The sequence below is a fragment of the Rhinoderma darwinii genome, chromosome 2, assembly GCF_050947455.1.
Source record: "Rhinoderma darwinii isolate aRhiDar2 chromosome 2, aRhiDar2.hap1, whole genome shotgun sequence".
NCBI lineage: Eukaryota > Metazoa > Chordata > Amphibia > Anura > Rhinodermatidae > Rhinoderma > Rhinoderma darwinii.
In genome coordinates, this window is record NC_134688.1 from 106,380,659 (window position 1) to 106,406,350 (window position 25,692).

A 25,692-nucleotide genomic window follows, 5' to 3' on the forward strand; every position below is an offset into this window, starting at 1 on the left:
GCACTAAATAAGTAAGAGAGCTATGGCCACATAGAAGATTCCTTTAAAAAAAAAAAACAGAAAGAAAATAAAAATAAATGTTAGATCCTAAGATTAGAGGTGTAGGTAATAGGCAAGGTTGGGAGTTCGAGTGTTCGATGTCCATGGGTTTCATACTTTGTCATGATAGACCTAGTATCAGAAAAAGTAGCACTGATTTTCTTTCTGATGAGTCTTATTAAGGCTGGGTTCACACAGAGTTTTTTGCAGGTGGAAAATCTGCCTCAAAATTCCGTTTGGAAGTTTGAGGCAGATTCTCCTCTGCCAGCGCCGCAGGCATAAAACTCTGCGAAATACGCTTTCTCTGCCTCCCATTGATATCAATGGGAGGTCAGAGGCGTAAACGCACGAAGATAGGGCATGACCCTTCTTTCTCCCACCTCCCATTGAAATTAATGCGAGGCATTTTTGGACGGTTTTTGACGAGTTTTGCGGCGCGGTTTCCGAGTCAAAAAACTCTGTGTGAACCCAGCCTAACTCTATTGATCACTTCTTATACAAAGAGATCAGAGGTTCTCAATTTAGTGGCAACATATATTCTAAAGACCATAAGGATACATTGCAGGGGTTTATAAGATGCATATAAAAAGTCAGATGGTTTGTCTTCTATGAGATGGGCATAGGGATTTCTACATTAAATATCTGATTCAGGAGACGTCTTGTAGATTTCCAAAAATGCGTCACCTTTTGGCAAGAGCATCATACATGGAAGGTAGTTCCTATTACCTGATACCCTCTGAAGCAACAGGGAAAGACTTCTGGGTAGAATTGGTAAATTTTATATGGAACCATGTAGGTTCTATGGAGTTTTTTTTAGAGAAGATTCCATTAGTGTTACCTGCCAGCTATCCTATCTAATCATAGTACATCACTCGTGCCATTGAGTTAGGAGTAGTGCAGCTACTAGGTCAACTTCCCAACTATACATAAAGTTCAGCTTTAACATAAAAAAATATTTTTTACAAAAGCATATACAGATAAACAAGACCGACCTTACCTTGGATGATGACATGTGCGGTACTCTCTGTTGCCCCCCCCCCTCCATATGGTGTACGGTTATAAAGTGCCATACGCTGGACAAATATAGTTGCCCTAATAACAACATAACAATTAACAAACACCATACAGGTGTAAGAATGTGGGAATGACCCCGTGCTTTTAAGAATGTGGGAGTGACCCCCATGCTCAAGGGTCACCAGTATATTTATTTTGCATTGTATATATATATATATATATATATATATATATATATATATATACTGTAGATGGAAATAACAGATAAAGTGCGCTGGTTCTTTAAAACGCATTTTGTTGGCTATAATGTGCTTTTCTTCCCAATGTTGGAGATCCGGAGGGAGGCATGTTCCTTCTGTATTTTGCATGTCATTTGTTATTTGTACTGTAGTTTGTATTGTGATTTGGTTCTAGTACAGGAAATGGCGGCTGCTGTAGCTATAAGGTATTTGGCACAGGGAGAAATGGCTCAGTCGCCATGTTAGCTAGGATGTATAGCTATGCTGCATCCTCACACTAGGGTCAGTGCTTGTGCATAAAAGGAGGCTATTCCCGCCTAACGCATGTAACGTCCGTGGTCACTGACCACGAACTCCTTCCATCCAGTCGACTCCCTTCTCTGCAGAGATGTCTGCACATGTTGCTGTCTTGTTCCACAGTGACCACCAGGGTGCGCTCGTGAGCTCAGTCCAGACTTAAAGAGGCTCTGTCACCAGATTTTCAAACCCCTATCTCCTATTGCAGCAGATCGGCGCTGCAATGTAGATAACAGTAACGTTTTGTTTTTTTTTCAAAAACAAGCATTTTTGGCCAAGTTATGATCATTTTTATATTTATGCAAATGAGCCTTTCTTAAGTACAACTGGGCGTGTTTAAAGTTAAGTACAAGTGAGCGTGTATTGTGTGTGTGTACATCTGGGCGTTTTTACTTGTTTTACTAGCTGGGCGTTGTGAATAGAAGTGTATGATGCTGACGAATCAGCATCATCCACTTCTCTTCGTTAACACCCAGCTTCTGGCAGTGCACAGACACACAGCGTGTTCTCGAGAGATCACGCTGTGACGTCACTTCCTACCCCAGTTCCTGCATCATGTCGGACGAGCGAGGACACATCGGCACCAGGCGACAGAGGCTACAGTTGATTCTGCAGCAGTATCGGCGTTTGCAGGTAAATCAACTGTAGCCTCTGTCGCCTGGTGCCGATGTGTCCTCGCTCGTCCGAAACGATGCAGGACCTGGGGCAGGAAGTGACGTCACAGCGTGATCTCTCGAGAACACGCTGTGTGTCTGTGCACTGCCAGAAGCTGGGTGGTAACGAAGAGAAGTGGATGATGCTGATTCGTCAGCATCATACACTTCTATTCACAACGCCCAGCTAGTAAAACAAGTAAAACAAGTAAAACCGCCCAGATGTACACACACAATACACGCCCACTTGTACTTAACTTTAAACACGCCCAGTTGTACTTAAGAAAGGCTCATTTGCATAAATATAAAAATTGTCAGAACTTGGCCAAAAATGCTCGTTTTTGAAAAAAACAAAACGTTACCGTTATCTACATTTCAGCGCCGATCTGCTGCAATACGAGATAGGGGTTTGAAAATCTGGTGACAGAGCCTCTTTAAGGAGCCAAAGCGCACACAGGTGGGAGATTGAGCTGATTGCTCCCAGAGCACCATGGGCTATAAGAAGGGCTGTGCCCCTCCCTGCAATGCCTGAGCATTGTAGTCGTCTCCTAGTGTTTCCCAGTTCCCAGTGTTTCCCGTTCCTGCTACCTATAACCTGTATCCCGTGCTGTCCTGGTCAAGTACCGTGTTGAGCTGAAGTCGTGCGGTGCTGTATACCACGTCTGTTTTGCTACACCATGCCTGGAGCCTGCCTGATGCCTAGTCCCAGCCAAGCCTGTCATGCTACTGTCTGAGCTACCACCGGTACACTATACGAACTATAGACTGTGACCTGTGTCCTGTTGGCCAGCTGCCATACCGTCAAGGCGGTACGGCCCAGTGGGTTCACATACACAACGTGACAACGCAGCTCAGTTCCTTCTGGCAAGTGAGGGCCCCAAGTCTCAGAGCGGGTCTGGAGGACGGCGGGTGACGGGCAGGAGCCTTTCCGCAGGGATCACTAGCGCTGGTGACAGTTGCCGAAGCCTCGGTGTGAGAGACAGCATGTGATTGGCGTAGGATGGGCAGGAGCCTCCCTGCAAACTTAATTTGGCTAGGCTACAAACTGACGGCCAAGTGAGAACCTTTGATTTAAAGAGGACGTACCTCTGTATCAGGGAGGAGTGTAGAGTCTGTGTCCTACAACTGAGTGCTGAACAACCATCAATGCCTGAACTAAATTGTACCAAGTTGAACCAAGTCAAAAAGACTGTGCCTCTTCAGAATCCTGAGAAGTGTTGTGTTGCTGTCTGCTGGTCGTCGTGTGTGAGAGCAATACCGGCCTAAGTAAAGATACTTTGTTTTTGCCATGAATTTCTGGTCTCCATTAAATCTTTCTACAACTACCTTGCACATTGGAAATTCATCATTCAGGTCTCAACCTTAGGCCCCATGCACATGACTGTAAAAAAATCTCCGTAATTGCGGACCGTAATACAGTCCGCAATTACGGACCCGCCCGGTTCTATTGGCCGCGGGCACCTTTCGGTATCGCTACGGAAGGGTGTCCGTGCCGTAGAACCGTGCCGGGAATTATGGAGCATGTCCTACTTTTCGATTTTTATGGGCCGTGCTCTTATACTTTGTATAAGAGCACAGCACGAAAATGCGGCCTGCGGCAGTTGGCGGCCGGCCGTGCTCGTAATCGCAGGCCGTGATTGCAGGCACGGCCGTGTGCATGAGGCCTTACATAGTGCCTAAATAACAACAACAAAAGAAATAGCAGCTCCGTGCATAAAGTAATTTAATAACAATGCTATACAGTGTTCAGCTATTACTGCTATACATATAATATTAAGCTTCCTGGTGGTCAAAAGCCTTAGGGCATGATCAGACGTGGCATATTTCTTCCGCCACTTTCCGCAACAATGCCGCACATAATCTGCGTTGCAGATTCTGTTGCGGCTTTGCCTAAAATGGGCATTAAATTGATGTAATTACGTGAGCCCCATTGACTTCTATGGGCCTGCCCATGCCGTAATAACAGTCCGTGATTATGGGCGTTTTTACGTTAGTGTGCATGGGGCCTCAGTCTGGCTGTAGACCTAGAAATACATAGGTCAAGCCAGAATAAAGAAATGTCATGTTCGTAAAACAAATACGCTACGCAACACACAACATCTGCGTTCTTCATTGCGGAATTTTGACTCTCCATTGAAGTCAATGGAGAAATTCCGCAATGAATCCGCAACAAGTCCACTACACGTCCGCAACATCCAGTGTATGCTGCAGACACCAAATTCTGCACCGCAGCCTATGGTCCGCAGCGGAGTTTTCCGCAACGTGTAAACGAACCTAACTAAAAAGCAATGGAGAAATGTGTACGCTGCGGATTTCCGCAGTGGACTGTCCGCAGCGGAATTCCAGAGCAATTCCGCCACGTCTGGTCATGCCCTTAGGTGCCAGTCCATCTGGGATGCCCCCTTCAACAGGGGTGGCCGATCCATCAGTACAACCGCACGTGTCGCACGTACCTAAGGCCGGCCCTGGGCATAAATTACTTTGGAAGGCCACATCATAAGATTTTAGCTCAAATTTAAAACAGTTGATAGAATTCATGAAATGGAGGACTAAGTAAAACAGTATGCCATAGTAAGTATTAAAGCCTATGTCCATTTGCCAGTCTTTTCTTCAAGCTTCTCTGTCGGTATCACATAACGTAATTTTTCTTGTTTCTGCACTTGATTGTGTAATTTTATTCTGAAGCAGTATGTTTCAAGGGAAACTTTAACCATTTGATATGTAATAGAAACATTTTAGAAGTTTTGATCGGTGGGGTCCGGGAGCTGAGACCCTCCACCATTACTGAAACAAGAGGGGAGATGCGCTCAGCTGAGCGTTTTGCATCTTTCCATGTGATAGGCAATCCTAGTATGCCACATCAAACCTAAGTATATAAGGTCTCGGGGAGACTGGTGGGAGAGGGAGACCCCCCATCTGTTGCCTCTGACTGGAGAAAGTGAGACCTGCAAAATAGAGTGGGTCTGAGTCAGCAGTGGGCCCGAGTGTTGTGGGCTGGAGACTATGGAGACTATCCTTCCACGCCTTGCTCTTAGAGTCTCTCTCCATTAAAGATACCCCGGGTGGGATAGCTGTTGAGTGCCACGGCTGTGGTGCTCAAGGAGAATAGTGTGGTAAAGTCTAGAGACAGCAGAGGTCTCGGTGATGTGTACACGGACCTGCTGCCAGTGCAGGGAGAGAGAGGTACCGCACGGTACCATCAGAGTGACGAGCAGTAATGGAGGAAAGTCTTATTGTAGATTGGGTCGCAGCTAGGAGGCCCACCCTGGAGTCCTGATGACTGGTACGCAACTGAATAGCTAAGACTGAAGAAGGTCAGTGTGTGGATTGTGCTGTGGTTGAAGAGGGCAGAACCTGGAGTCCTTTGGGGTGGTACAGAAGTTGATCTGAGCTGACGTGACTTGGGTTTAGGAGAAACTGAGGCCCTGTGTCTGAGAGAGTGCTCTTGTGCAGTGGCAGGTGGGAAGGTGGATTTCTGACAGAACTGAAGTCGTCACCGGAGACTCAGCCAAGAAACCAAGAAAGTACCGTAAGTTATCCTGTGAGTCATATGAGACTATAGTCTCAAAGCCCTGTCCCCACATAATATTTGTATATATGGTGCTTATGTTGTAAGATATTAGAATTTGTGCCCCCCTGTGGAGTAAAGTATGTAGGTTATTTGTAGTAAAGTATGTAGGTTATTTGTAGTAAAGTATGTAGGTTATGTGTAGTAAAAAAAGTATGTAGGTTATGTGTAGTAAAGTATGTAGGATATGTGCAGTAATGTAAGGTTGTGCTACAGTTTAATTTTGCCTCCATCTGCGTTATTTCTCGCACCATCCAAAAAACCTGTTGGTGCTTCTACCCGCACACCCTTCTAACAAATTGGTTGCTAGGCAACCTAAGATACCGCAGTCTTTAGAATACACTAAGCATAAGTTGAAAAAAGTGAAAAGGAACCTAGAAGCTGCACAGATTGTGATGTTAATTCAACTCTGTTTGTGGTTACTGAATAGGAGTAAGGCTTTTTGTATCAATAGCGTTATAAGCATATTTCGATACAGTTTGTTTGACTTTACAAATCCGGATTTTGAGTACAGATTTTATGTGTGTTTTTTTCTTTTGCAGCAAAAGAAGCAATATCAGAAAATACGGTTCTCTGCCTTACTTTTACAAGCATATGTCCGAGGCTGGAAGGTAAATGACTCATGATATGCACCAAGCAGAATAATAAAATGAATATTTTCCCAACTGATTATGACAAATACTCTGTATGTTTGCTTGTATTATATAATTACTTTAATCCTTTGTGACTTGCAGTTTTGATTAGTGTTCATTTGCTTTTAGGCACGTGTGTTGCTGAGGAAAATAAAACATAAAAACCGCCAGTCAGACGCATCATCCACTATTTGTGCTTATTGGAGGGGATACAAGGTAACGCGGCATCTTGAGGGCACTGACTTATTTGTTCAAGTTTGGAAAACCTGAGTAACAAGTGAAACAAACCTTTCTCTAGCCTGACAGAGCTACATTAGTCACGGGTATACATACCATAGAGGGTATGTATGTGTGCCGTAATATGGGCACAAAAATACACCTATGTAAAACCGGCCTAACAACATTTTATGTACATTTATACTGTAAACTGGAGAAAAAGGAAGGAAGCTGCATATCACAATGCTACTGTATAAAATGAATATATCAGTGATTTCATGTTAAAATTCCTTTCCGCAGGTGAGAAAGGAATACCGGAAATATTTCAGATCCACTGCATCAAAGAAAGTGGCCAACTTCATCTACCTGAGAATTGTACGTTTTTCTGCTGTTCTTTGGTTATAAGTGATTGATACAATGAAAGTATAGAAATAAAGCTAGCAAAAAAAAAACCACTTGCGGGAAAAAGAAGCGACATGACCTATCTTGAGGTGTTTTCCGCCTCAAAAACCCCATTGAAATTAATGGGAGATGCGTTTTTGCTGCGTTTTGTTGCCACGATTTTTTACGTCTTTTTTGGCAAAAAACGCTCGCGGTTATTCCATCTTTCTGTTGAAGAGATAGCTAAAAAAAAAAAGCCTAAAAAAACGCTTCAAAAATCGCAGCAAAAAACGCGTGGGGTGCAAAACCACTTAAGAAAAACCGGAGCTGATTTTTCCAGACAGAATTTTCTGCCTGCAAAAAACTCAGTGTGAACAGGGCCTTAGTGGTTTTAGTCCATTTTACACTGTGATTTTAGTTTTCAGCTAGATAAAGATCTTGTACCTTCCATAGGTAAAATACAGATTATATATGTTTGTATATTTTTGTGTTTGATGTTTTCCTTGTCTTTTTATTTTCCAGCTTCAAAGGTATTTCTTAGGACTGAAGAACAACCTGCCATCAATGTCGCCAACAAACAAAACATGGGAATCTCCCAAATATAAGTTTCTTGCCACTACGAATCAAGAATTAATGAGACTTTTTCAGCTTTGGAAGGTGAGAGTCTAACATTCCCTGAGAATTCATTTGCTAGGCGCGGTAATCCCATCAGAATAGGATAAAAGGGGTTGTGGTCTGATGTCAATCAGTCTATAACCATCAATTTGTAAAAAAATAAAAAATACTTTGCAAGGAAAATTATCATTGGTATAGTTCCTTTAAAAACTATGCAGAATGCTATGGGGATACTGTCACAACTAGAAAATATGATTTTAAAACCAGACCATAACTAGTCAATACCAGAATATAACTATAATTTGAAAACAACTATACCTGCACATTAAAGGGTTATTACCATCACAGGAAAAGATGGCATATCGCTAGGCTGTGCCCTCACCTTCCCTCTCAGTCCACCCGTGACTCTGAGTTTACTATCTGTTTTGAGTGTAAATAATCTATTCAATTATTTTACTTTATTGTATATTTTAGATAAAAGATGAGCCTAAAATATAAGTTTTGAAATGTTACCACTGTGCATATAATTTTATCTTTTTTATTTTTGGATAGTGCAAAAGATACAGACAGACTATAACCCCTCAACGTAAGGCGATCCTCCAGGACAAACTATCTGCCAGCCAACTTTTTAATGGCAAAAAGAAGTCCTATCCAGCCAGGTTAGTGTCTTACTAGAATAAGCAAAGAGAACAATATATATATATATATATATATATATATATATATATATATATATATATATATATATATATATATATATATATGTATATATATATATATATATATATAACATTACCAGGGACAGGCAAGTAATGGAATAGATGACTGAAACTGGTATTTTTTATTATTCTGTATTCTAAACTGTGACCTAAGAAATTGCCAAGTTTTTAAGAAACTTGATTGTTTTCAACTACAGAGAAATATAATTTTAAGGGTTTGTCTGGTTTCAGCAAACTAATGTTATTTTTGTATAATTAAAAGGTATAATTTTCCAATATAGCTTCTAGATTAATTCCTCACGTTTTTTTAAGATCTTTGCTTGCTGTCATTCAGTAGGAACATTCATTGTTTACTTCCAGTGGATACAATTCTGTCCATGGTCCTGTGATGGACACACAGGTGCACGGCTCGTTACAGTATGTGTATCAGAGATGTGTCTCCTAACGATCCCAGCACCTGTGTGTCCATCACATGACCATGGACACAATTATATCCACTGGATGTAAACAATGAATGTTCCTACTGAATAACAACAAGCAAATATCTTAAAAAACCGTGAGGAATTCTAGAAGCTATATTGGAAAATTGTATAACTTTTAATTATACAAAAAAATAAAATTAATTTGCTGAAAGTGGACAACCCTTTTAAGTAAAAAAAAATTTTTTCCAGTGTTCCAAAACGATTCCAAGGTGATTCTGTCGGTATACAGAAAAATCCAAAATTTCAAAAACTGACCACTGCTGTTCAAGGAAGGATAGAGGTAGCTGCCAGTGTGCAAAGAATAAGCAAAATAGATGGCAAGGTATGTTATCCTACTCTACATTACTCACAGTATTGCCACTTAACACACAGGTACTGTATATGAAAGCACAGGATTATATAGCATGATAGCCAAGCGAGTAGCTGGGGGGCTGGCAGGGCATGAGCCCTGGGTGTTGGATGCAAGGAGGAGAAGCAACCGGCCACTGTGCCTTAGCCAGGGTATTTAGATACAGAGTTAGGGCAGCAAACTGGATCTTTGACTCGGATGAAGGAAAGCCTATTTACAACTCAGATGATCTAGCTGCAAATCAGTTGTGAAATATTGGGGTCAGCTTTAAGGAAAAAATATCCTGAAATCCTTTATCAGTGGGTAAAGCTGCCCATAGTCATCAGTTTGTTTAAGGGTGCCCATACATATCAGAGGAAAGTCGACCGCACCTGCCAATTTCAGTGGGACTGGACGACTATCTAATGTGTATGGGGAATTCCCCACTCTCCGAGAGTTCAGCCGAAAGCTATTGTAAATGAATGGGCAGCTTAAAGGGGTTTTCCCATCAGGGACATTTATGACATATCCACAGGATATGCCATAAATGTCAGATAGATGCGGGTCACATCTCTGGGACCCGCACCTATCTCTAGAACGGGCCCCCTAAACCCTGTCCTACCTTTCCGTCTTTCCACTGCCACTTATGATTTCCGACCATGTAGGTAGAAAACAGCGTAGCCCGCTGAGCTACGCTGTTTTTGTAACTCCCACAGAAGTGAATGGCAGTTACGGAAGCAGCATAGCATGCGAGCTACGCTGCTTTCTACTTACATGGTCGGAAATCACAAGTGGCAGTGGAAAGACGGAAAGGTAGGACAGGGTTTAGGGGGCCCGTCCTAGAGATAGGTGCGGGTCCCAGAGGTGGAACCGCATCTATCTGACATTTATAGCATATCCTGGGAGGACATGGATGACTGGAGAACAGTGGATGACTGGAGCTACAGTTTCATGAATTTTCCAAGCGTATCTGAATATCTGAATGTGATTTCTTCCAGGGAACAGCCATGATATTTTTACTTACAAAAACACAGATTGCTCTTGCCGATTCAAAAGGTCAAGTAAAGACATTTGTGAAACTGGATGAGATTGCCAGTGTTTCTGTGAGCAAGTTCAGCGACGGCCTGTTCTTCATTCAGCTGACCCAGGTACTTACTTTATAGCGTCAGAACTACTTCTGTTATTCCGATTGACAGTTGTTGGGAAACTTGATCAATACGGATCTACTCGTTTTAGTTTAGTTGGGTGCATCCTCCATAAATCATGTTCTACAGCTGCCTTTAACCCTCTCAAGACCAAGACCTTCAGATCGTTAAATGTCCACAGCAAAATGTCACTTTTTCGAATGCCACATTCTAAGGGTGATTTTTTTTTTCTATTTAGGGGAAAAGATGGCGCTTTAATGTGATACCAAAACAGAACATAAATTTTTTAAGTTTTGAATTAGGGAAATTAGGAAAAATAGTGGAATAAAATGCAAATTTCCTTTTGTAATTTAATGTTATTAGTTGAACCAGAAAAAAGTATTTCACAAAATAATCCCCTCTCTCTACTGTGTATGATGATATAAAATATATGTATTCTGCACAACCTATATGATGGCTGGACACCCGAGAACACAGGTGTCCTTTTTTTAGATGTTATGTGGCATCTGTAAACAGGCGTAAAGCACCTGTGTATAGAAAGTTTTATTGTACTGTAGGTGTAACAGCAGACAGGGATGGGGCCAGGGAGACAAAAAGAAGTGACAGCTAATAAGTTGTGTGGATTTCATATAACATATTCTTTGATATGGATTCATTATTATATGGATCCATGACATCCATGTAAAATGCGTCCATGTCACAGAGGATGGTCCCTTGCGGTGCAAGCGGGTTGGTGCGTGGGTTAAAAAAAAGAATAATTCACAGCTTTTTTTTAGTTTTTTTTTTTATAATTTTGTACTTTTTTATCTGAAGTTGGAGGAATCTGGGATAACATAATTTGTGTCCTCCATATGCAGATCACATATAACAAGGATGTAATGCCTGCTGGCGTATGGATTACTATTAGCAGCTTTGTGCATACAAAGGAATGCAGGGAGGACACAGATCATGTCCTCCCAGCATGCTCCTCTCCACCATGACTACATTGCGATTACATGAGTTACCATGACAATGGCTGAATGCAGGAAGAAACTTTAATTATTGTGTCTTAACACTTTTTGTGACAGGGAGCTGATCATTTAAACTCCCTGTCCCTTCAGGAGGATCAGTGTCAGCCCGATCTCTTTAATGGAAGAACACTATACAGTGCAATCTGCGATTATAGAGGCCCATGCTGCCATGACACCTCTTGCAAAGGTTTATCTCCTGCGGGAACAAAGGATCGGGCACGTTGAAATCCAACATGCCCAATCCTTTTTTTCCCCAATATCTGCCATTGACGGAAAGTCGGGACACCACCATGCACATCAGATAGTCAGCCGGTAGGTCAGGTCTGTCAACTGTTATCTGATGTGTATGGACACCTTTAGTTGTAAGCGGTCTTTGGTTCCTAGGTAAGTTAAAGGATCAATTCTAATATTTAAAAGCAAAACCTACAAAATGCCTTACCTCATAGTACATAGTTGACAATGCATTACATCCTGGTCAATCCATGGTACTGCTGTGTATTATTCCTTGTGCTGACTGTAGAAGTAACATTATTCTTTGTGTTGTAGACAGCGACACCAGGAGCAAAGGGGGGTGCAGTTGGAGATATTCTTCTAAACAGTGACCATGTCATTGAGATCCTGACAAAACTTCATCAAACTGTACAGGAAACAACACAAAAGAAGTTAAACCTTCAGATAACTGATGAGTATGTATATCCTAAAACTAATACGTTATATCGTGGTTTCCCTATGAATAGGATGATGGTCTTGTGGATATGTTTTATAGACCTTGACGTAGGAAACGGCAAGGGGCGTTCCACACACAATAGGTTCCATCATCCTTTATCGTTTAGCAGCTTTGATGAGAATTTATTACTAAGTAGTAAGGGAAATGATCTTGGAAGTCTTACTGTACAATACGAAAAACAACTTGGCACACCCTGGCACCACCCAATCACTTCATCCATCCATTAGTTTTTGAAGTCATTCTTAAAGGGGTTGTCTGGTTTCAGCAAATTAAAGTCATTTTTTGCCTAATTAAAAGTTATAAAATTTTCCAATAAACTTTCTGTATCATTTCCCACGGTTTTCAATATCTCTGCTTGTTCTTGTTCAGTAGGAACATTCATTGTTTACTTCCAGTGGATAAAATTCTGTCCATGGTCATGTGATGTACACACAGGTGCATGGCTCGTTATAGATACAGCATGTGTATCAGAGGTGTGTCTTCTAATGATCCCAGCACCTGTGTGTCCATCACATGACCATGGACAGAATTGTGTCCACTGGAAGTAAACAATGAAGATTCCTACTGAATAACAACAAGTTATTTAACTTGTATAAAATAGTATAACTTATAATTATACAAAAAATAACATTAATTTGCTAAAATCTATCAATGACTTTAATGTAATAATATATTTGTAGAAAAACTGTCAAATTAGACTTGAAACCTCTCATCCCTAAATATGCTGATTCTACATTATTATTATTTTGCATTAAGTTGTTTATTAATAGTACAAACTAACACAAGACCAGAATATTCTATAACAGATTTTCAATTCTCTTATATCTTATGTATATCAGCCTCTTTTTTGAGAGGACCACCCCCCTAGAAGACCATTTTCACTGCATTTTTGGGTAGTCGTCGCAAAGGTTTCACTGTAGTTTATATACTATATTCTTTGTGCATTTATTCTATGCTCTTTTTTAGGTTTTCAGTGAAATTCAAGAAAGATCCAGTGGTGGTTAAATTAATTGAATCACCTGGACAAAATGGAAAAGGCCCCGTGTTCAAGAAGAAAGGAAGTCAAAGACTAGAAGTCTTCGTGTAGTGACCAAGTCTAGAGGAACTTGCTTGTCCAGAAGTTGCCTTCAGGTTTAACATACAAGGGAGATGTGTTGATGTGAATATGTAACATTTCAATCCTTGGCTTATTAAAGTCAGCTTCAGGCTGGGAAATAAATTAGAAGGAATCTACAAGGAACCAATGTCTCTATCTGAAGATGTCTTTCTGTTTGCTAATTCAGGATTACTTTCTGCATTGAATCATTATACATATCGGGCCTCCTAGGAAGACTTCCCATAAGCAACCAACTATCTGATTGTATATCTTATTGGTTACTATGGGCACCAAGGTCCTTTTTTCCCATACAACGTAATGTAATTTATTTCTGGGTACAGAAAACCCTTCATTAGCTCATCTTGAAATCATTAGCTGCTTATACTCTCACCAAATCCCCTCTTGCCTTAAATTAAAACCCTATCCTATAAATATATCAATTGAATTTAATATATTTTATCGTTAATGTACATAAGCATTCGGCGCTGAAAAATAATAGCATCACTTTACTTTGACTTATTAACACATAATTTTATTTGATTAAACAAGTTTTTGGGAGGCCCCAGCTACAAAGATTGAATATGTACGGGTATCAATGCCTTCACACTGTGTAATGTCTTTCACCGGGCCTTAGGAATTTTAGGCACAAATCTCATCTTTCTTTGAATTATTATGACAGTCTGCCTGAGGACAGTAGTCAAGATTCTGGAACGTACGTTTTAATTTTTTTTTATGAATCATTTGGAAAAGTTTGTATACAAGGTCTGAGGATAAATCTGAAGACAATGATATAGGCAAGAGCATCCAAGGGAGCAATATGTTTCTGAATTGTTGGATGGAGAAGCACTTAATGTGCAAAACGGTCAATAAAATAAGCTGTTTTGTCCAAAGTCCCTTGGAAATATACCAAATATACAGTTAATAAACTTTGAACATGGCTCATAGGTGTTTATTTTTTGGTATTTGAAGTTTTTATATTTTGTGTGTAACCATAACTGAGTGTTGAAGAACGTTGGTTATTAAGCAGGGACCAGAGCTGATCTTGGCATTTGGCAAAACTTCCTATGACATTATGATGTATTTCTAGCACTACAAGTACTACATTATCTTAAGGGACGCTTTCAGACAGCTGTAATACGGTTGCATTTCAGTGATTGTGATGTGCTGCCGACAACAATATTTTCTGATGCATAAACGATACGATCAGCCGATGAACGAGCGTTCATCTGATAATCGTTGCTCTGTTTACACAGGGCAATGATCGGGAACGAGCATTCATATGAAAGCTCGTTTGCCCAATAATTGGCCCATGTAAAGGGCCTTTAAAAGACAAATTTAACTCTGCTTCATCTCCATCCATCCGCGGACCTGACGAGAGCAGGATTTAGCGAAAGATACAGCTGTTCTGTATAGAGAGTACAGAGCAGTTGTATCTAAAAAAGTAAAAATAATTTTTAATAAAAAATTATTTAGAAAGTTGTACTAATCACACGGACTAACCTTTTTATTAAAAAAATAAATAATAAATTGCCCTCCTTAGGCGTAGCCTTTAAATGAGCAGTGATATATGACGCCCCCTATTACTGCTTATTTTTCACAATAAATGGTCTTTTACCGAAATGTAGTATTAGATAACACCGTAAATTGTTACAGCATATACTTACAAAGCAACATTATCTGCCATCCACATAACCTGTGTGATAAAGTAACAAGTCCGTAAGTTATTCAGCCAATGGCCAGTCACCGACTCCTCACACAGTATCCCAGAGGAACATCCAAGACGCTCACAACAGAATAGCAGAACTACACAGACATAACGGAGGATGGCTGGGCATCATGGCGGCCCGGTTGGTAGCACTGGCACTTTGCAGCACCGAGGACTCAGATTTAAATCCAATGCAGGGAAACATTTGCATGGAGTTCGTATGTTTTACCCGTGTTTGTGTTGATTTTCTCTATTCAGTTATTCTATTATGTTCGTCATAGCTACATATATATATATATATATATATATATATATGTATATATATATATATATATATATATACATACAGTCCAAACACAATTGAACATAGCACTCCAACACAGCTAAATATTAGGCCATGTGCATGTTACCAGAGGATAAATCACTTCCCCAATGAATTTGTAGAAAAAAAACATAGGACAAAGGAACGGCACAAGGACTTCAATGAAGATGAAAAATGGTTGTTTTATTCACGTCAAGTGAGCGACATTTCGGTTCAAGACAGAACCTTTCTCAAGCTACCACACAGTGCAAAGTGTCAAGTTTATATGGGAAGTACATACAGTAATTAATCAATACTTGTTAAATCTATAATTAATAAATACAGATACAAAATCTACATTTTTTTTTAACCATCTACAGAGTCGGTGATATGAAGTGTACATAATACATAGTAAAACACCATATGACAATTGAATCATATAAATATAGACTGAACAACTGTAAGGCCCCATGCAAACGACAGCAAAAATGGAGCCATTCACTTTCATTGAACACTGACACCTTTCCGTAGCACTACGGAAGGGTGTCAGTGCCGTGGAAATGTTCCGGGAATTATGGAACATGTCCGTTCTTTCGCATTTTGCGGGCCGTGCTCCCATACTTTGTATGGGAGCACGGCCCGAAAATGCGGCTGTCAGTCAGCGGCCGGCCGTGCCCGTGATTGCGGGCACGGTCGTGTGCATGGGGCCTAAAGCTGTATAATCAGCAATCAGGACATAATTGGAAAGGGGCAGAATGTACATACATAGTTTCAGAATAGTACAGTACCGAGTTAAGAGGCTCAAAAATCGTGGCGTCCGCACGCATCCACCGCGCATGCTCCGAGATGGCGCCCAGACCGGAAGGTCGGCTAGATGAACCGCATCAGGTCATAGAGGAACCACCGCAAATTCCAGCAGTTCTGAGCTTGCGCTAACTACGACGCTAATTTCCTCACTCTACTTACATTATTCGGAATAGGAGGACAATCACTGCAAAGAATATTCCATCGAAATAGGTGGAGCATGACATATGTGTCATAACTAGGACTGAGATGTTCGTAAAAAAAATACAAAACACTGTAGGGATAGCCCCATAAAGCGGAACCAATGAAAAGGAAGATACATAACAGAAACTATGTCCCCAACCCAGGTAGTCCATCCAGACTGTCAATGCAGTGAATAATATCAGCTCTAAATCTAGAGATTTCGATAGTACAAAACCCTAAGGAATTTAAGGAGTAAACGTAAATCAATTACGCTGGTACGTATCATGACCTCATTGGTTACCACATATACTTGTTCAAAGAAATAAACTTCTCTTTGCACAGCAATCATATGTCCGCATAATTAGCAATCATGTGTCCTCATAGTTTAAAAAAGGGGGGTGAAAAACGACATAATGCCCCATTTGTTGGAGAATACCATACAAAGAAATCAACGTCCTCTGCTCCCTTGCAACAAACGTCCAATTTGCTTCACAATAAGTGATTATCTGTGGAAAAAAAAGACAGGTGATTAATCCACACAATATATGGATAAATACATACAGGATATACCATAAAAATACACCTGGAAAAAAGTCAAGATAAGACTCAAATTCCTACATGTATATAAACTAACTATACTATAACGATCACATACAGACAATAATCCTCAGGACTAAGGCAAGTTACCCCCCCCCCCCCCCATTCTAGATATGTGGACCATATGGATTTTTTATATTTAATCCTTTGGGCGACATGTTCTCCAGCCCATATATCCACTCCATCTCTTTCCTTTTGAGTGCCAACTCCCTATTACCACCCCGTCTCACTTGGGGTACCGAAGATATGATTCTGAATCGTAATCGTGAAACCCCATGTTTATGTTCCAGAAAATGTCTGTAAACTGGAAAATCACGTCCTTTTGTGTTGATATTTGATTTGTGGCTCCTCATCCTTATGGTCACTTCTGTGGTGGTCTCACCAACATAGTGCAAACCACAAGGACATCTCAATAGGTAGATGGCAAAAGATGTATGACAAGTTAAAAATCCATTGATTCTCATTGTTTTGCCTGTCTGTTGATGATCAAAGCTATTCCCCGTGTTAATATTATTACAGATGTTAGAGCATAAGCAAGGATAACAACCCTGCTTAGGAGGAGCCAAAACTGTCTGGATCTTATTTCTGGACCCAATATCAGCCTTGACTAGACAAATTTTAATTGTTTTACCTTTCCTGTAAACCATCCCTGGCATATTCTGAAATTCAATAATTGTTGGTAAATGCCCTAGTCGACCCCAGTCTTTCCTTAGGATATTACTTTTTGTTTGGGAGCACTGTCTACAAGGTGGAGGTGGGGGATTATGGCACTGTCTACAAGGTGGAGGTGGGGGATTATGGCACTGTCTACAAGGTGGAGGTGGGGGATTATGGCACTGTACAAGGTGGAGGTGGGGGATTATGGCACTGTCTACAAAGTGGAGGTGGGGGATTATGGCACTGTCTACAAGGTGGAGGTGGGGGATTATGGCACTGTCTACAAGGTGGAGGTGGGAGATTATGGCACTGTCTACAAGGTGGAGGTGGGGGATTATGGCACTGTCTACAAGGTGGAGGTGGGGGATTATGGCACTGTCTACAAGGTGGAGGTGGGGGATTATGGCACTGTCTACAAGGTGGAGGTGGGGGATTATGGCACTGTCTACAAGGTGGAGGTGGGAGATTATGGCACTGTCTACAAGGTGGAGGTGGGGGATTATGGCACTGTCTTCAAGGTGGAGGTGGGGGATTATGGCACTGTCTACAAAGTGGAGGTGGGGGATTATGGCACTGTCTACAAGGTGGAGGTGGGGGATTATGGCACTGTCTACAAAGTGGAGGTGGGGGATTATGGCACTGTCTACAAGGTGGAGGTGGGGGATTATGGCACTGTCTACAAGGTGGAGGTGGGAGATTATGGCACTGTCTACAAGGTGGAGGTGGGGGATTATGGCACTGTCTTCAAGGTGGAGGTGGGGGATTATGGCACTGTCTACAAAGTGGAGGTGGGGGATTATGGCACTGTCTACAAGGTGGAGGTGGGGGATTATGGCACTGTCTACAAAGTGGAGGTGGGGGATTATGGCACTGTCTACAAGGTGGAGGTGGGGGATTATGGCACTGTCTACAAGGTGGAGGTGGGGGATTATGGCACTGTCTTCAAGGTGGAGGTGGGGGATTATGGCACTGTCTACAAAGTGGAGGTGGGGGATTATGGCACTGTCTACAAGGTGGAGGATTATGGCACTGTCTACAAGGTGGAGGTGGGGGATTATGGCACTGTCTACAAGGTGGAGGTGGGGGATTATGGCACTGTCTACAAGGTGGAGGTGGGGGATTATGGCACTGTCTACAAAGTGGAGGTGGGGGATTATGGCACTGTCTACAAGGTGGAGGTGGGGGATTATGGCACTGTCTACAAGGTGGAGGTGGGGGATTATGGCACTGTCTTCAAGGTGGAGGTGGGGGATTATGGCACTGTCTACAAAGTGGAGGTGGGGGATTATGGCACTGTCTACAAGGTGGAGGTGGGGGATTATGGCACTGTCTACAAGGTGGAGGTGGGGGATTATGGCACTGTCTACAAAGTGGAGGTGGGGGATTATGGCACTGTCTACAAGGTGGAGGTGGGGGATTATGGCACTGTCTACAAGGTGGAGGTGGGGGATTATGGCACTGTTTACAGGGAGGCTGTATGGCACAATCTACAGGGGGGCATTATCTACAAGGGGGGGTCTGTGTGTGGCAGCCAGGGGAGGGGGGCATTATACTGTGTGGGGGCCACTAAGCGGACATTATACTGTGAAGCAGTACTACAGGGGGCAATATACTGTGTGTGGCACTATCGGGGCATAATACTGTGTGGGCACAATTAGATGACAAAATACTGTTATAATGTATTATTTAATATTATTATTATACTGTATGGGGGCACTAAAGGGGTATTATACTGTGTGGGGGCCACTAAGCGGACATTATACTGTGTAGCGGTACTACAGGGGGCAATATACTGTGTGTGGCACTATGGGGGCATAATACTGTGTGGGCACAATTTGATGACAAAATACTGTTATAATATATTATTTAATATTATTATTATACTGTATGGGGGCACTAAAGGGGTATTATACTGTGTGGGGGCACTATATAGGGCGTTATACTTTTTTCATGGGGCATTTTTTTTATGATGGGGTAGGGTAGCCGAAAGATAATTTTGCACGGGGCGCCATCTATCCTAAGGTTGGCCCTATACTTGTGACGTATGCGATATAGTTAGTTATCCAGCGGGATGGAGGAATGTAGTCTACTACACTATTCCATCCTTGAAAAAAAGGTATACCGACTTATTCCAGCCCGACAAAGACCAGATGGATACTCTTTCGGCCTCTAATGGCCCAATGTTTAGCATGTACGTCGAGAGCTTTTTCAATGTAAAAGCTGAATGGATGATGTGAACAGGGCCTTAAACGCTTCATACTATGAATTTTGGAATGTTCTATATAAAACTATACAAACTGGAGAACATCTACATGTGCAGTCAGGCATAATCAGCAAGGACAATTTATATAATCCAGTGAAAATACAAATGGCGGTGTTGCCCATAGCAACCAATCAGAATGAAACTGTCATTTTTCTAAGGCAGGATGAAAAACAAAAGTAGTTGTCTGATTGGTTGCGATGGGCATCTTACCTGCTTTTCCTTTGTGCTATTTTTCACAATGCTGTCATAGTCAAACTGTCAGCCAATCAGATGTCTGAGCTTGGCGTTCAGCTCCCTCTCTTTGGCTAGCAGTTCACCGCTGTGCTTTTTGTATGCTTCAAACTCTCGATTCTGTTGCGCCAATTCTTTTTCACGGTCTACCAGTCTTGTATTAAGCTCCACTATTCTGGCATCAGCATCTACAGCAGTTACGTTCCTCTGATAGCGCTCTCCTGCTTCTCGCCGTGCCTTCTCCGCACTCTGCAGGCGATGAGTAATTTCAGCGGCTTCTTTTTGGCGCTCTTGTAGAGAACGCCCTCGCTCCATGCACAGGTGTAAGAGGTCCTGCTTCTCTTTATTTAACTCGGCCATCTTCTTTTCAGCTTCCTTCTGCTCGTTTTTCTGTAGGTCCTCTAAGAGGGACCACTTCTGCTGTAGGTGGTGACACGTCTCCTCTGAAAGCTGAAAGTCAGATACAACAGACAAACGATTTTCACAATATGTTGTACGTCTAGTTTATAGAAAGTCACTGAAAAAGTATATTAATACCAGAATGTAAGGATTAGAAACCATGACCTCAAATGCTATTTTCCTGTTGCTTTGTTGGGTCTCAGGACTCCCTCCCTCTACCGGATTATGTCTGAGTCAAAACAACGGATACCACTGCGATACCCAACGGAGCCCATTATAAGTCAATGTGATCTGTTGGGAGTCGGCGGTATCGGTCGTATGACAGATCCGGCACGGTGTCCTGGTTTCAGGTATAAATGGACACCAGGACACAGATGAGAACAGTCTAGTGTCACTGCACAACATCTACCACACATAAAACAAATGACACAACATGCAAAGAAAATAATAATAACTCCGCCACCAATCCGTGTAGCACGTCTGTAGACATTTTTTTTTTCACTCTTTGCCTACGTGAGGGTTTGTCAGCAGGGAATTATTGTTGCATTTTATTTGAGTAACCTTTATTTCGGTGGTATTGGTATCTAAGGCTGTATTCACATATGCAGGTTTTGATCAGGTTTCTTAATGCAGTTTTTGAAGCCAACACCAGATGTGTATTTCAATAAGAGGAGAAGTATCTGTTCTTTATACTTTCTCTCCGTTTATGAGCCTCACCTGGTTTTGACTTAAAAAATGGCATAAAAAAACCTGATCAAAACCTGCACGTATGAATACACCCTGATAGGTGTGAATCTGTGAGAAGAAAATCTTTGCATGCCTCTGTGTAAAATCGGAAGCACACATCGGTGCAATTTGGAGCCATGTTAGGCTGTGACCTCCGCTGATCACTAGTCACTTCCCTTCGGCTCGTCTTTTTTCGGAGGCTGCACGATCGCCATTGACTATAATGGGCCGACCATGTGGTCACTGAAAAAGAGTCAATCGTAGCCAACAGCAGCCAAAGGGGCACAATGCTTTCCTAGCGCTGCAGCCACTACGTTCTAGCGTTCAGCTGAAATACAGCGGATAGAACCCAGCAATCGGGGAGTGATCGCATATCCTAGCGGTGCGGGACTTCTGTGCGATCAGCACTATTGTTTGGGCAATGCCATTGTCACATCTACATAAGAACAGTGGAGGATCTCAGAAAGGTCACACCATGTAGTTGGCACTGTGTGCCCTAGTCGATGTCTGACATTACTATGTGATACAACGTTCAGTGTCACTAAGACTGGGTATTACAAAGTTCTGGAAAGACAGGCAAGGGTGATAATCGATCTTAAAGGGGTATTTCGGCTTTGCTCGGCTGTTTCCGTCTGTCCCATAGACTTTGCATGGAGCGGAAGCGTGCATGCTCGACCGCTGCCGTCGTACGTGTTGGAGCTCGGGAAACAGGGACCAGTGTCCCCTGATTCAGTGATCAACTTTAAATATATATGTTCAGTCTCCGACCTCTGTATATTGCTCAGTATGCTACAAGCCCAGTATGATTTGGCTAATACTTGCCTCTAACCAGTTGCCCTGAGCCATGGATGAAAAAAGGTCTAGAAGACAGCGGGAGCAGAATTGTGACGGGGGATACATTAGTAAATAGCCATGATCAGTAACCCCTTTTATTTGGGAGCAGGCAGGGGCTGATCAGAGGCCCCTACTTAGAAGAGATCCAAAATATTCATGACCAGTCAGAAGAAGATTTGGGTGGAAACCTCCTTTAGGGCTTATTTACTCGAACGTGTTAAACGTCCGTGGGTCGGCCGTTGAAACAGCGGCCGTCCCACGGACCTATGTTATTCAATGTGACCGTTCACACAGCTGTAGTTTCAACGGACCGCGTGAAGGGTCCGTGGGAAAATAGGACATGTCCTATCTTTTCACGCATCACACATCCCTCCATAGACTCTCAACTATGGTGGATGCGTGACAACGCATCCCGCAGCGCTGAGCACGGATGCACCTCGGACGTGAAAAACTGCAGTTTTTCACGTCCGAGATGCGCAGCATTCGTATAAATAAGGCCTAAGGGTATGTTCACACAACCTATTTTCAGCCGTTTTTCGGGTCGTAAATGCCCTGAAAAAGGGCTAAAAATGCGGGGGCTGAATGCCTCCAAACATCTGCCCTTTAATTTCAATGGGCATTTTTTTATGCGGCCATTTTTAAAAACGGCCGCGTAAAAAAACGCCTCGTAAAAAGAAGTGCAAGTCACTTCTTGAGGCATTTTTGGAGCCGTTTTTCATTGACTCCATAGAAAGGGTATGTTCACACGGAGTGTTTTCGGCAGTTTTTTGGCCCGTAAACAGCCCAAAACCGGGCGGAAAGTCAGAAGCATGCCTCCAAACATCTGCCCATTGATTTCAATGGGAAAACGGCGTTCTGTTCCGGCAGGGCTTTTTTTACGCGGTCGTTTTTCAAAATGGCCACGTAAAAAAACGGCAGCGAAAAAGAAGTGCATGTCACTTCTTCTGACGTTTTTGGAGCAGTTTTTCATTGACTCTATAGACAAACAGCTCCAAAAACGGCCGTTAAAAACGCAGCGAAAAATGCGACTTTGATTAAAAAACGTCTGAAAATCAGGAGCTGTTTTCCTTTGAAAACAGCTCCGTATTTTCAGTAGTTTTTTATTTTGTATATGCACATACCCAAAAACAGCTGTAAAAAAATGCCGCAAAAAACGCTAGTTGCTTAAAAAATGGCTGAAAATCGGGAGCTGTTTTCCCTTGTAACCAGCTCCGTATTTTGTTAAGCGTGTGAACATAGCCTGAACGTAGCCTTCGAATATCCATCAGGTCTACGTCCCGTTTGTGACGTCATTAGACGGGAGGGGGGGTGTCAGGGGGTCACTCGCCTGCAGTCTCTGGGTCAGTGTGTGATTCTCCCCGGTGCTGGTGGCATTGCGCCCCCGCAGCTCCTCTATCTCTGCCCGCCGACTCTTCTCATGATCCCGGAGCTCGGCGCTGGTGGCCTGTAGCTGGGCCCGCAGGTCCTGGATGTTCCGCTCCTTCTCCAGCAGCTCCGGGTACGTGTTCTCCCGCAGCCGCTGACACTCCGCCCGCAGCTCCTGGTTCTGCCGCTTGTACTCGTCTTTGAAGCGGATCATGTCCTGGTGGTTGGCGGCCAGGATCCCAAATCTTTCCTCCAGCTGTTCCCCCCGCCGTCTCTCCGCCGTCAGCAGCCCCTCGGTCTCCGCGCTCCGTCTCTCCCGCTCCTGGTTGTCCCTCTCCAGGCCCTGGCAGCGGAGCAGCGTGTCGTCAGCCCGCCGCTTTAATAGGCAGATGAGCTGTGACTGCTCGTCCAGCCGGGACCTAAGCATCCCGATCTCCTTCTTCTCATCCCAGGGCAGTGAGGTGACATTCCCCACCGATGTACTGCCCGGATTTTCCCCGGACTCCCCTGGCATTCTGCACTGTGCCCGGTGCAATGGTTCCTGTGCGGGCCACACGCGTCTCCATGGTAACCGCGTTGTTGGTTGTTATGGGCGTTACCAGGCGTCCAGAAACCAGTACAGACAAATTTGGAGTAAGTTTCCAGTAGTAACCAATCAGATCAACTCTTTCATTTTCTAACCCGCACTGAAAAAACGAAAGCAGAAATTTTCGTTGCTATGAGCAACTGCTCCACTTGTTTCCTGCACTAGTTCTTATATAAGAGGCCTGGATGTTGTACCATAACGCATGAAAATCCATAAAGATCCCTAAAAGCTTATGCTGGGGTTGCCATATTTTCCCCCCAAAATACTGTCCAGTTTCAGGGTGTGTTTACACATGCAACAAAAAACACCACAAAACCGGCAAGTGTAAATACCCCCAACATGGTTAAAACGCGGGGTAGATTTGGGAGCATGACGTCACACCGGTGTGGGGAAACTCGGACGTGAAAAACGTGACGTTTGAGTAAGGACTGAGCGTATATTCTCAGGTCTGGGAGCCTCAGACAAACAATAGGAAGATTGACCAAAACTGCGGCAAAAAAAACGTGGAGTAATTTCCAATGTCAACCAATCAAGTTTCTGCTTTCATTTTCCAAGGGACCTCTGCAAAATAAAAAGGGAAAACTGGTTGCTAGGGGCAACTTCTCCGCTTTTCCTTTGCACTAGTTTGGATACATTCTGTGAATCTTCCTCCTCCTTTGCCCTTGACTCTCTGGGCTCTTTTTTCCTGGCCTAACAGTGTAAATACCTACCGTGCCAGTGGTCTACCAGCCTGGTGGCAACCCTAGATCATGCACATGGACGTATTATGGGTCCATGTTGTGCGTATCCATAAAACAGGACTAATAGATATTTACATGTCCCTCTGATTTCATACTGAGGTGTATATGTGGCATGTTCCAATGCATACCATATAACGCAGGCATTCTCTCCTGGAAGCATTTCTGTACAAAGGCACCGTACGTGTGCCATCATACACAAGGTCGTACATGCCGTAGAGGCAGACAGAGTGGTTGCCATAGGGGCCCAGCCCTGTTTGTTTAAAGAGACTCTAAGTGTCCTATCTCCTACATAAGGAGATTGGCGCTATAATGTAGGTGACAACAGTGCTTTTTATTTAGAAAAACGATTAGCGTTATGCTAATTAGTTTCTTAATGGACAACTGGGCGTGTTTTTACTTTAGACCAAGTGGGCGTTGTACAGAGGAGTGTATGACGCTGACCAATCAGTGACCAATCAGCGTTATTGGCAGCAATACTGGAGTCCCCGAGCAGAGCATCAACTGATGGTCTGCTCGGGAACTACAACTATACAAAACCCCTGAAATCACTGACGTTCAGGAGCAGTGCTGAAGTCCCGAGCAAAGCAAAGCTAATTTTTTGCTCTGGGACTCCACCAATAGGCAGTGTAAGGGTATGTTCACACGGCCAAATTTCAGACGTATACGAGGCGTATTATGCCTCGTTTTACGTCTGAAAATAGGGCTGCAATACGTCGGCAAACATCTGGCCATTCATTTGAATGGGTTTGCCGACGTACTGTGCAGACGACCTGTTATTTACGCGTCGTCGTTTGACAGCTGTCAAACGACGACTCGTAAAAATACAGCCTCGTCAAAAGAAGTGCAGGACACTTCTTTCAGACGTTTTTGGAGCTGTTTTCTCATAGACTCCAATGAAAACAGCTCCAAAAACGAGTTGGTAAAAAAATGAGTTGGTAAAAATGCGAGTTGGTAAGGGTATGTTCACACGGCGGGGGTCCGTTACGGCTGAAATTACGGGGATGTTTCAGCCTGAAAACATCCCCGTAATTTCAGCCGTACCGGCATGTGCAGGCGCTTGAACGCCGCGTCAATTACGGCCGTAATTAGCGCTGCTATTCATTGGAGTCAATGAATAGCGGCTCCAATTACGGCCAAAGA

At 42.9% G+C, this 25,692-nt stretch overlaps 2 protein-coding genes across 2 annotated transcripts in view; one reads left to right on the forward strand and one right to left on the reverse strand.

Annotated features, from left to right (window-relative positions):
* Positions 1 to 14,093, forward strand: part of MYO1A (myosin IA) — a 94,890-nt gene extending 80,797 nt beyond the window's left edge. Inside the window, exons 21-29 of the mRNA XM_075850171.1 lie at positions 6,353 to 6,421; positions 6,572 to 6,658; positions 6,959 to 7,033; positions 7,562 to 7,696; positions 8,207 to 8,313; positions 9,045 to 9,177; positions 10,182 to 10,331; positions 11,885 to 12,024; positions 13,032 to 14,093. Coding sequence (XP_075706286.1) covers positions 6,353 to 6,421; positions 6,572 to 6,658; positions 6,959 to 7,033; positions 7,562 to 7,696; positions 8,207 to 8,313; positions 9,045 to 9,177; positions 10,182 to 10,331; positions 11,885 to 12,024; positions 13,032 to 13,152 — 1,017 coding nt within the window. The 3' untranslated portion in view covers positions 13,153 to 14,093. The remainder of the gene's footprint in view (positions 1 to 6,352; positions 6,422 to 6,571; positions 6,659 to 6,958; positions 7,034 to 7,561; positions 7,697 to 8,206; positions 8,314 to 9,044; positions 9,178 to 10,181; positions 10,332 to 11,884; positions 12,025 to 13,031) is intronic.
* Positions 14,094 to 15,818: 1,725 nt separating this feature from the next.
* Positions 15,819 to 23,788, reverse strand: CCDC89 (coiled-coil domain containing 89). The gene is made up of 3 exons (XM_075850172.1): positions 23,189 to 23,788; positions 19,882 to 20,352; positions 15,819 to 16,660 (listed from the first exon to the last, which is right to left on the reverse strand). The coding sequence occupies exons 1-2, from the start codon at positions 23,738 to 23,740 to the stop codon at positions 19,930 to 19,932; spliced, it is 975 nt and encodes a 324-aa protein (XP_075706287.1). The 5' UTR covers positions 23,741 to 23,788; the 3' UTR covers positions 15,819 to 16,660; positions 19,882 to 19,929.
* Positions 23,789 to 25,692: the final 1,904 nt, after the last annotated feature.